The following is a 12,497-nucleotide window of genomic DNA, read 5'->3' on the forward strand; positions in this document are numbered from 1 at the left end:
TTGGTGTTCCTGGGGGACTTGCCAAAGTAGAAGCCTCTTCCTCCCCTGGGTCGCTTGTCAAAGTTTCTCCTGTCTCGGTCTCTATACTGCTGTTTTTGGAATTTTCGGCCTCTCTGAAAGGAGTGCCGAAAGGGCTGAAATAGCTGTTTCGGAAAAATTTTCTTTTTGTCACCGACTTTTTTCAACACCTCATCTAATACCGGTACAAAACGTGAAGCTCCCTTCACATGGCAAAGAGCAAAGTTTCATCTTTGCCTGTGTATCTCTTGGCCAGCATTTAAGCCATATCGCACGGCGTCCTGTGTTGGCTAAAGCTGCTGACTTTGCTGCCAGTCTAGCTGAGTCTGCTGATGCTTCAGATAGAAATACTGCCGCTGCTCTCATGGCAGGTATTGCCTCTAGGATAGTCTCTCTGGGAACTTTTTGTTCTACCTGATCCTCCAGGTTGTCTACCCATATTTTTAGGGATCTGACTACACAGGTGGCCGCAATAGCTGGCCTTAATGCCCCTGCCAAGGCTTCCCATGCCGTATTCAGGCAACTGTTTTTCTGTTTAGAGGTTCTTTTAGAGAACCTAGAACCTAAATCCTCGAATGGCAGGGAGGATTTTCTGGCAACTCTTGAAACTGCCACATCAATTTTTGAAGCTCTATCCCAAGATGAGGACGCCTCCTCCTCAAAAGGATATCTTCTCTTTGGGGAGTTGATTATCTGGGACTTTTTCTCCGGTTTTTGCCATTCCCTCTTAATCAGTTCTTGGAGCTGTTCATTGATAGGGAATGACCTCCGTTTATTCTTTTGCAGACCACTGAACATAAGTTCTTTTGCTGTCTTTTTTGCCTTCTCGTCTACCAGCCCCATGGTAGAGCGAACAGCTTTTATAAGCTTATCCGTAGCCTCCGCTGGAAACGTATCCTCCTCCTCTGAGCTACTATCTGAGCAACAAGCTGTATCTGAGTCCTCCTCTGACTGAGGAATCCCTCTGGGATGCTACTGAGGAGCTGGATCTGTCCCTAGATCTGGTACCTGTGTCGGCTGTCTGCAACGCTTTTACAGACCTAGAGACCTCTGACTGGATTAGAGATCTCAGGCTCTCCGTAAAGGAGGGTGTTTCCTCTGCCACTGTCTTGTTGATACACTCCTGACACAGTCTTTTACTCCGAGATGTTTTTAAAGGCTTTTTACACAAGGGACATTCCTTATTCTTTGTTTTTGCCTTATATTTTTTGGGGACCTCCTATACTCCACCCCCCAAATGTATGTAATGAAAGAGGGGAGAGACAGAGATAAGAGAAGAGAAGAGAACAGAACAGACATTAGCTTACTGGACTTTCTCGAAGTTCACTCACCACTCGGACGCTTAGAAGTACGGGTACCGGATTCGGAGGATGGCTGGTTTTCTCCATGCCTCCCAAGGAGACCAGGGACCCCTCCTTGACATGGTGATCAGCCCGTACGCTGTCCGAGCGGCTCCTGCTGCTGCCATGGTGTATCTGGCTCTTCTCACTTGAGCGAGACCGCCTCTCCTGCACCTCTTGCTATGGCATTAAATGTTCAGGCGAAAAACTCTCCATCTTACACACTATCACGTAGCAAGAGCAGTCACCTTCAACCTGGCCTGGTTAGTGACACAGGGCAGCACTTCTGGTTCATTTAAATAGACTCACTTCCTTCTCTTTTTTTCTTAATGGATCACCTGGTTGATCCTGCCTTTGTAGTGGTCCAGCCTCAGCTGGTTAACCCTTTCACGACATGCGCCGTACATCTACTGCGCATGCCGTGAATCCCCCTTTGATGTGGGCTCCGGCGGTGAGCCCGCATCAAAGTCGCGACATGTAAGCTGTTTTGTACAGCTGACATGTGCGCGCAATAGCGGCGGGTGAAATTGCTATTCACCCGCCGCTATTAACCTGTTAAATGCCGCTGTCAAACACAGACAGCGGCATCTAACTACCGCATCCGGCCGGGCGGCCGGAAATGACGTCATCGCCGACCCCCGTCACATGATCGGGGGTCGGCGATGCATCAGGAAGGTAACCATAGAGGTCCTTGAGACCTCTATGGTTACTGATGCAGGCCTGCTGTGAGCGCCCCCTTGTGGTCGGCGCTCACAGCACACCTACATTTCAGCTACATAGCAGCGATCTGATGATCGCTGTTATGTAGCTGAGCCGATCAAGTGGTGCCAGCTTCTAGCCTCTCATGGAGGCTATTGAAGCATGGCACAAGTAAAAAAAAAAAGTTTTTAAAAATATGAAAAAAATATAAAAAATATAAAAGTTTAAATCACCCCCCTTTCGCCCCATCCTAAATAAAACAATAAAAAAAAAATCAAACATACACATATTTGGTATCGCCGCGCTCAGAATCGCCCGATCTATCAATTCTAGAAAAGCAATAACCTGATCGCTAAACGGCGTAGCGAGAAAAAAATCCGAAACGCCAGAATTACGTTTTTTTGGTCGTTTGGTCGCCGCGACATTGCATTAAAATGCAATAACGGGCGATCAAAAGAACGTATCTGCGCAAAAATGGCATCATTAAAAACATCAGCTCGGCACGCAAAAAATAAGCCCTCACCCGACCCCAGATCATGAAAAATGGAGACGCTACGGGTATCGGAAAATGGCACTTTTTTTTTTTTTTTTTTTTTTTTTTTTTAAGCAAAGTTTGGAATTTTTTTTCACCACTTGGATAAAAAATAAACTAGACATGTTAGGTGTCTATGAACTCGTAATAACCTAGAGAATCATAATGGCAGGTTAGTTTTAGCATTTAGTGAACCTAGCAAAAAAGCCAAACAAAAAACAAGTGTGGGATTGCACTTTTTTGCAATTTCACCGCACTTGGAATTTTTTTCCCGTTTTCTAGTAAAAGACATGGTAAAACCAATGGTGTCGTTCAAAAGTACAACTTGTCCTGCAAAAAATAAGCCCTCACATGACCATATTGACGGAAAAATAAAAAAAGTTATGGCTCAGGGAAGGAGGAAAGTGAAAAACGAAAACGCAAAAATGAATAAGGGCCGCGACTTGAAGGGGTTAATAAGTGCATTTGCGCCTCATTCTATGCGCGCCGCCGGTAGCCACGTCTGGTGCGCGCTACTTAATCACCTATTCACCTGGTTGATCCTGCATCTGCCGTCCTGACGCAACGCCTACGCCGGATAACTATGCAAGAGCATGCACTCGGCAACCACTTCCGGTGCGCGCTACTGTGCTGTCCTCCAGGCGCGCATCTGGTCATCACTTCCGATGTGCGCCGCCTTTTTCGGTCCCCCTGCCCCTTAGTCCTGTACAAATGTTCCGAGTGCTGCCACCGGGTATTGTGTGCATGCGAGTACCCACCGGGTACCCGGCGCCGGCTGGGAAGGTGCTTGCAGCACCGGGAATGTCCACACCACGGACTCCAGGAGGCAGCGCAGCACTCACCCCCAACGTCATTGTTTGACCTCTGGCGATCGTGGCATCTCCTTCGACACCGAGTGATTGCTCTCCTCTAGATGTAAACCATCTAGATGCTGCTGTGGCTACTGAAAATGGCGTCTAGCGAGCAAGGGTAAGTTGACACAGGGCGTTTTTGTTGCTTTTTTTTCTGCAGCAAAACCTTATCTTCTTGGCAGGAAAGAAGCTGCGGTGGAATTGGGACAGGTGAATATTGCAAGTGTTGGGGGCCTGAGCCAGTGGCGACATCGGCACCTGGCCCCCATAGCGTGCTGGTGTCGCCGCTTGCTCAGGACACCGGCACCTGGCCCACAGCGACGAGAGGGGAGTATGTCGTTTTCTTGGTTTTTTTTTAATCACAGCAGCATATGGGGCATAATATTCTATGGAGCATCTTATGGGGCCATCAACCTTTATGGAGCATTATATGGGGCATATTATTCTATGGAGCATCTCTTTCTCTTTGTGCATGCTAATGTCCGTGGATTTTCAGCAGCAAAAACGCAGCAAATAATGATAACTGCGTTTTTGCTGCGTTTTTTTCAACACCCATTCAAGTCAATGGGTGAAAAAACACAGCAAAAACGCTGAAAGAAGTGACATGCTCCATGTCCAAAAAACACAGCAAAGCACAAAATATTGATCACACAAAAAAAACAATGTGTGTGCATGATATTTCTGAAATCTCATAGGCTTTGCTGGTACTGTAAAAAGCAGCTGAAGATTAGCATAAAAAAACCGCAGCAAAAAACGCCCTGTGTGAACTTACCCTTAAGCGTCCATCATCTGTGCTAGCACACATCACATCTTGTGCTTTTTTGCCATGTTCAACAAAGTAACTCATTGTAAGGCAATAAAATATTATATGCAAAAGAAAACTGCATGCAAAAATATATGAATGTGAAAAAAATTAGCAAGTCCCATGACACCAACACACACAGTACCTACCTCAGCTTCATCGAATGTCAACAGCAAGTCTGAAGTGCCAGACAGAATGCCTCTGGACCCATCGATGAGATAATCACGAGCTGGGACAGAGTAAGGGTCAGCATGGAGCATTTGAGCGGCTTGGACCAGTTTTGCACAAGCATTTTCTACTCTACAAGAAATAAAAAAGAAGAACTTAGAATACAATTCTGATGTCACAAGACCTACATTGCAAGGAGCATTATTAGGCTAGGTTCACACAGGGCATTTTTGCTGCTTTTTTAATGCTAAATTTTCAGCTGCTTTTTATAGAACCAGCAAAGCCTATGAGATTTCAGAAATCTCATGCACACACATTGTTTTTGTCATCAGGATTTTGTGCTTTGCAGCATTTTTTTGACAGAGCATGTCACTTCTTGCAGCGCTTTTAAACCATTGACTTGAATGGATGGTGAAAAAATGCTGCAAATACACAGGTTGACTTTTTTTGCAGTGTATTTACTGCATAAAAGTCAAGGACAGCCGGATGTGACCTCTCACTCTGCTCTGCTACCTCTAGATGGCAGGCTGCATGGTGCGTCCATATAGCCTGTCATCCAGCAGAGCTGACCCGAACCCCATTCACTTGAATTTGGGGCCCGACATTACAGTGTTTGACATGCTGTCATATGCATGACAGCATGGAAAACACCGCTTCTGATCGGCAGGGAAATCAGACAACGTAAACACTCAGATGTGATCGGAGGTATAAACTTTACAGTGCATTTCCCACGGTCCAGAGTTCACCGCAGTCCAGGCTGTGAGGGAGCGCAGCTTCAGTGACGTCACCGCTAGTCACTGAAGCTGCTCTCGCAGCAGCTCATTTACCAGTGATTTTCAGCCGGGACGGTCGCATCTTAGCACCGTCCAGGTTGAAAACTGTATATCCCTCAGATATGGATTACTGCGTGGGACACAACGACTGACAGGTATGGTATATTATTGTTTTTTTTATTTTACTTTTATTACAGGACAAGGTAAGGGCTTCGCAGGAATTAGGTGTGGTCATAAGTATGGTTTAATTAAGAATAATAAAGGAGTCTGTATCTTTTTCAACTAGAGGACTTTATTCGGGATGTGTCTTTACTTACCATGCAAATATAGGATTAGTAATGGGGGTGTCTTATTGACGCCTCTCTGTTACTAACTTTGGGGCTTGATGTCACCTGAAGGTAACCTCAATCCCCCCAACTACTACCCCACTTGCCACCCCTACAGGGAATGTAGGAAGAGTGAGGCCATGTGCTAGAATTGATGCATCTGAAAAATTCGCCTTCTCTGGGGCGGCTGAAAGCAGATGTCTTTAGCCAGGGCGGAAGGGCCAGTATACATGGCCCCTTCCTAGGCTAATATCATCAGCCCACAGCTGTCTTCATAACCTTTGCTGGATATGAATTGTAGGGGGACCCCATGTCATTTTTAGGGGGTCCCCCATTTTAATAGCAAATAAAGGCTAAGTATACAGTTGTGAGCTGATATTAATAGACAGGGAAGCTCCATGGGTATTATACCATTCCAAGGCTATAAATATCTGCCCCCAGTCGCTGGCTTTCCCTCAGCTGGTTTTGAAAATTGCGCGGGAGCCCACGCCATTTCTTCCCGAAAAATATTCTTTAATTAAATACATGTACAGTAGCATGAACACACTGTACTAATTGTATTTGTCATCTATACATCTACCTATTCAGTATGTATTTACTGTATGTAATCCATCTCTTCTATCCTGTCGGCTCCTGCTGTGATATTACACTACCGCTGTGCCATGGTCAAAAGTATTAATACCCCTGCAATTCTGTCAGATAATACTCACTTTCTTCCTGAAAATGATTGCAAACACAAATTATTTGGTATTATCTTCATTTAATTTGTCTTGAATGAAAAAAAACACAAAAGAGAATGAAGCAAAAAGCTAAACATTGATCATTTCACACAAAACTCCAAAAATGGGCCAGACAAAAGTATTGGCACCCTCAGCCTAATACTTGGTTGCACAACCTTTAGCCACAATAACTGCGACCAACTGCTTCCGGTAACCATCAATGAGTTTCTTACAATGCTCTGCTAGAATTTTAGACCATTCTTCTTTGGCAAACTGCTCCAGGTCCCTGATATTTGAAGGGTGCCTTCTCCAAACTGCCATTTTTAGATCTCTCCACAGGTGTTCTATGGGATTCAGGTCTGGACTCACTGCTGGCCACCTTAGAAGTCTCCAGTGCTTTCTTTCAAACCATTTTCTAGTGCTTTTTGAAGTGTGTTTTGGGTCATTGTCCTGCTGGAAGACCCCTGACCTCGAGGGAGACCCAGCTTTCTCACACTGGGCCCTACATTATCCTGCAAAATTTGTTGGTAGTCTTCAGACTTCATAATGCCATGCACACGGTCAAGCAGTCCAGTGCCAGAGACAGCAAAGCAACCCCAAAACATCAGGGAACCTCTGCCATGTTTGACTGTAGGGACAGTGTTCTTTTCTTTGAATGCCTCTTTTTTTCTCCTGTAAACTCTATGTTGATGCCTTTGCCCAAAAAGCTCTACTTTTGTCTCACCTGACCAGAGAACATTCTTCCAAAACGTTTTAGGCTTTTTTAGGTAAGTTTTGGCAAACTCCAGCCTGGCTTTTTTATGTCTCGGGGTAAGAAGTGGGGTCTTCCTGGGTTTCCTACCATACAGTACCTTTTCATTCAGACGCCGACCGATAGTACGGGTTGACACTATTGTACCCTCGGACTGCAGGGCAGCTTGAACTTGTTTGGATATCAGTCGAGGTTCTTTATCCAACATCCGCACAATCTTGCGTTGAAATCTTGTCAATTTTTCTTTTCCGTCCACATCTAGGGAGGTTAGCCACAGTGCCATGGCCTTTAAACTTCTTGATGACACTGCGCACGGTAGACACAGGAACATTCAGGTCTTTGGAGATGGACTTGTAGCCTTGAGATTGCTCATGCTTCCTCACAATTTGGTTTCTCAAGTCATCAGACAGTTCTTTGGTCTTTCTTTTCTCCATGCTCAATGTGGTACACACAAGGACACAGGACAGAGGTTGAGTCAACTTTAATCCATGTCAACTGGCTGCAAGTGTGATTTAGTTATTGCCAACACCTGTTAGGTGCCACAGGTAAGATACAGGTGCTGTTATTTACACAAATTAGAGAAGTGTTATGAACAGGTAATTCAGAACCACAATGGACCTTGAAGTTCAGAGCACACAAAGTGACCTGACAATTACCAAAAACATAGGACGAGCTCTGAGACGTGGGAACTCTGCTGACCGCAATCCCTAATCCTATCCAACAACACTAAAGGTAGCCGTGGAGCGCTCTTGACCAGACCTATGCGCCTCGAGCACAGCCTGAGAAACTAGCTAGTCCTAAGAAAGAAAAATAAGCCTACCTTGCCTCAGAGAAATACCCCAAAGGAAAAGGCAGCCCCCCACATATAATGACTGAGTTGAGATGAAAATACAAACGCAGAGATGAAATAGAATTAGCAAAGTGAGGCCCAACTTACTGAACAGACCGAAGATAGGAAAGATTGCTTTGCGGTCAACACAAAACCCTACAAACAACCACGCAGAGGGGGCAAAAAGACCCTCCGCACCGACTAACGGTACAGAGGTGCTCCCTCTGCGTCCCAGAGCTTCCAGCAAGCAAGAAAAACCAATATAGCAAGCTGGACAGAAAAAATAGCAAACAAAAATAACACAAGCAAAACTTAGCTTATGCAGGATAGACAGGCCACAGGAACGATCCAGGAGGAAGCAAGACCAATACTAGAACATTGACTGGAGGCCAGGATCAAAGCACTAGGTGGAGTTAAATAGAGCAGCACCTAACGACTTAACCTCATCACCTGAGGAAGGAAACTCAGAAGCCGCAGTACCACTCTCATCCACCAAAGGAAGCTCATAGACAGAACCAGCCGAAGTACCACTCACGACCACAGGAGGGAGCTTGGCCACAGAATTCACAACAGTACACCCCCCCCCCCTTGAGGAGGGGTCACCGAACCCTCACCAGAGCCCCCAGGCCGACCAGGATGAGCCACATGAAAGGCACGAACCAGATCGGCAGCATGGACATCAGAGGCAAGAACCCAGGAATTATCTTCCTGACCATAACCTTTCCACTTAACCAGATACTGGAGTTTCCGTCTCGAAACACGAGAATCCAAAATCTTCTCCACTATATACTACAACTCCCCTTCAACCAAAACCGGAGGAGGAGGATCAACAGATGGAACCACAGGTGCCACGTATCTCCGCAACAATGACCTATGGAACACGTTATGGATGGAAAAAAAAGCTGGAAGAGTCAAACGAAAAGGTACAGGATTAAGAACCTCAGAAATCCTATATGGACCAATGAAACGAGGCTTAAACTTAGGAGAGGAAACCTTCATAGGAATATAACGAGATGACAACCAAACCAAATCCCCCACACGAAGTCGGGGACCCACACAGCGCCTGTGGTTAGCGAAACTTTGAGCCTTCTCCTGGGACAAAGTCAAATTGTCCACTACATGAGTCCAAATCTGCTGCAACCTATCCACCACAGTATCCACACCAGGACAGTCCGAAGACTCAACCTGCCCTGAAGAGAAACGAGGGTGGAACCCAGAATTGCAGAAAAACGGCGAAACCAAAGTAGCCGAGCTGGCCCGATTATTAAGGGCGAACTCAGCCAAAGGCAAAAAGGACACCCAATCATCCTGATCAGCAGAAACAAAACATCTCAGATATGTTTCCAAGGTCTGATTGGTTCGTTCAGTCTGGCCATTTGTCTGAGGATGGAAAGCCGAGGAAAAAGACAAATCAATGCCCATCCTAGCACAAAAGGCTCGCCAAAACCTCGAAACAAACTGGGAACCTCTGTCAGAAACGATGTTCTCTGGAATGCCATGTAAACGAACCACATGCTGGAAAAACAATGGCAACAAATCAGAGGAGGAAGGCAATTTAGACAAGGGCACCAAATGGACCATCTTAGAGAAGCGATCACAAACCACCCAAATGACCGACATTCTTTGAGAGACGGGGAGATCCGAAATAAAATCCATAGAGATATGTGTCCAAGGCCTCTTCGGGACCGGCAAGGGCAAAAGCAACCCACTGGCACGAGAACAGCAGGGCTTAGCCCGAGCACAAATCCCACAGGACTGCACAAAAGAACGCACATCCCGCGACAGAGACGGCCACCAAAAGGATCTAGCCACCAAATCTCTGGTACCAAAGATTCCAGGATGACCAGCCAACACCGAACAATGAACCTCAGAGATAACTTTATTCGTCCACCTATCAGGGACAAACAGTTTCTCCGCTGGGCAACGGTCAGGTCTTTTAGCCTGAAATTTTTGCAGCACCTGCCGCAAATCAGGGGAGATGGCAGACAAAATTAACCCCTCTTTGAGAATACCCACCGGCTCAGGCAAACCCGGAGAATCGGGCACAAAACTCCTAGACAGGGCATCCGCCTTCACATTTTTAGAGCCCGGAAGGTACGAAACCACAAAGTCAAAACGGGAGAAAAACAGCGACCAACGAGCCTGTCTAGGATTCAACCGTTTGGCAGACTCGAGATAAGTCAAGTTCTTGTGATCAGTCAAGACCACCACGCGATGCTTAGCTCCTTCAAGCCAATGACGCCACTCCTCGAATGCCCACTTCATGGCTAGCAACTCTCGATTGCCAACATCATAATTTCGCTCAGCAGGCGAAAATTTCCTGGAAAAGAAGGCGCATAGTTTCATCACCGAGCAATCAGAACTTCTCTGTGACAAAACAGCCCCTGCTCCAATTTCAGAAGCATCAACCTCGACCTGGAACGGAAGCGAAACATCTGGTTGGCACAACACAGGGGCAGAAGAAAAACGACGCTTCAACTCCTGAAAAGCTTCCACAGCAGCAGAAGACCAATTGACCACATCAGCACCCTTCTTGGTTAAATCAGTCAACGGTTTAGCAATACTAGAAAAATTATTGATGAAGCGACGATAAAAATTAGCAAAGTCCAGGAACTTCTGCAGACTCTTCAGAGATGTTGGCTGAGTCCAATCATAAATGGCCTGAACTTTAACAGGGTCCATCTCGATAACAGAAGGAGAAAAAATGAACCCCAAAAATGAAACCTTCTGAACACCAAAGAGACACTTTGACCCCTTCACAAACAAAGAATTAGCACGCAGGACCTGGAACACCATTCTGACCTGCTTCACATGAGACTCCCAATCATCCGAGAAGACCAAAATATCATCCAAGTATATAATCAGGAATTTATCCAGGTACTCTCGAAAGATGTCATGCATAAAGGACTGAAACACTGATGGAGCATTAGAAAGCCCGAATGGCATAACCAGGTACTCAAAATGGCCTTCGGGCGTATTAAATGCTGTTTTCCATTCATCGCCCCGTTTAATACACACAAGATTATATGCACCACGAAGATCTATCTTGGTGAACCAACTAGCCCCCTTAATCCGAGCAAACAAATCAGACAACAGCGGCAAGGGGTACTGAAATTTGACCGTAATTTTATTTAGAAGGCGGTAATCAATACAAGGTCTCAGCGAACCATCCTTCTTGGCCACAAAAAAGAACCCCGCTCCCAATGGCGACGATGACGGGCGAATATGACCCTTCTCCAAAGACTCCTTCACGTAACTCCGCATAGCGGCGTGCTCAGGTACAGATAAATTAAACAGTCGACCTTTAGGAAACTTACTACCAGGAATCAAATCGATAGCACAATCACAATCCCTATGCGGAGGTAGGGCATTGGACTTGGGCTCATCGAATACATCCCGGTAATCAGACAAGAACTCTGGGACCTCAGAAGGGGTGGATGATGAGATAGACAGAAATGGAACATCACCCTGACAACCCCAGCTGGACACAGACATTGATTTCCAATCTAATACTGGGTTATGGACTTGTAGCCATGGCAACCCCAACACGACCACATCATGCAGATTATGCAACACCAGAAAGCGAATATCCTCCTGATGCGCAGGAGCCATGCACATGGTCAGCTGGGTCCAATACTGAGGCTTATTCTTGGCCAAAGGCGTAGCATCAATTCCTCTCAATGGAATAGGACACTGCAAGGGCTCCAAGACAAACCCACAGCGCCTGGCAAACTCCAAGTCCATCAAATTCAGGGCAGCGCCTGAATCCACAAATGCCATGACAGAATAGGAAGACAAAGAGCAGATCAAAGTAACGGACAAAAGAAATTTCGACTGTACCGTACCAATGGTGGCAGACCTTGCGAATCGCTTAGTGCGCTTAGGACAATCAGAGATAACATGAGTGGAATCCCCACAGTAGAAACACAGCCCATTCTGACGTCTGTGTTCTTGCCTTTCAGCTCTGGTCAAAGTCCTATCGCACTGCATAGGCTCAGGTTTATGCTCAGATAATACCGCCAAATGGTGCACAGATCTACGCTCATGCAAGCGTCGACCGATCTGAATGGCCAAAGACAGACTCATTCAGACCAGCAGGCATAGGAAATCCCACCATGACTTCCTTAAGGGCTTCAGAGAGACCCTTTCTGAAAATAGCTGCCAGCGCACATTCATTCCATTGAGTGAGCACGGACCACTTTCTAAACTTCTGACAAATCTCTATCTCATCCTGACCCTGACACAGAGCCAGCAAATTTTTCTCTGCCTGATCCACTGAATTAGGTTCATCGTACAGCAATCCGAGCGCCAGAAAAAACGCATCAATATTACATAATGCAGGATCTCCTGGTGCAAGGGAAAATGCCCAGTCTTGAGGGTCGCCACGTAATAAAGAAATAATGATCTTAACTTGTTGAACTGGGTCACCAGAGGAGCGGAGTTTCAAAGCCAGAAATAGTTTACAATTATTTTTAAAATTCAAAAACTTAGTTCTATCTCCAGAAAATAACTCAGGAATAGGAATATTAGGTTCTAACATAGGATTCTGAACCACTAAATCTTGAATATTCTGTACATTTATAGCGAGATTAACCATCAAAGAGAACAGACCCTGAATGTCCATGTCCACACCTGTGTTCTGAACCACCCTGATGTAAAGGGGAAAAGAAAGACAGAACACAGTGCAAA

At 45.8% G+C, this 12,497-nt stretch overlaps 1 protein-coding gene across 2 annotated transcripts in view; it reads right to left on the reverse strand.

Moving 5' to 3' along the window:
* Positions 1-12,497, reverse strand: part of VCL (vinculin) — a 175,872-nt gene that overhangs the window by 66,407 nt on the left and 96,968 nt on the right. For both annotated transcript variants that reach the window (XM_069753013.1, XM_069753014.1), the window contains exon 3: positions 4,392-4,542. In XM_069753013.1, coding sequence (XP_069609114.1) covers positions 4,392-4,542 — 151 coding nt within the window. The remainder of the gene's footprint in view (positions 1-4,391; positions 4,543-12,497) is intronic.

The sequence above is a fragment of the Ranitomeya imitator genome, chromosome 2 (assembly GCF_032444005.1).
Source record: "Ranitomeya imitator isolate aRanImi1 chromosome 2, aRanImi1.pri, whole genome shotgun sequence".
NCBI classification, from domain to species: domain Eukaryota; kingdom Metazoa; phylum Chordata; class Amphibia; order Anura; family Dendrobatidae; genus Ranitomeya; species Ranitomeya imitator.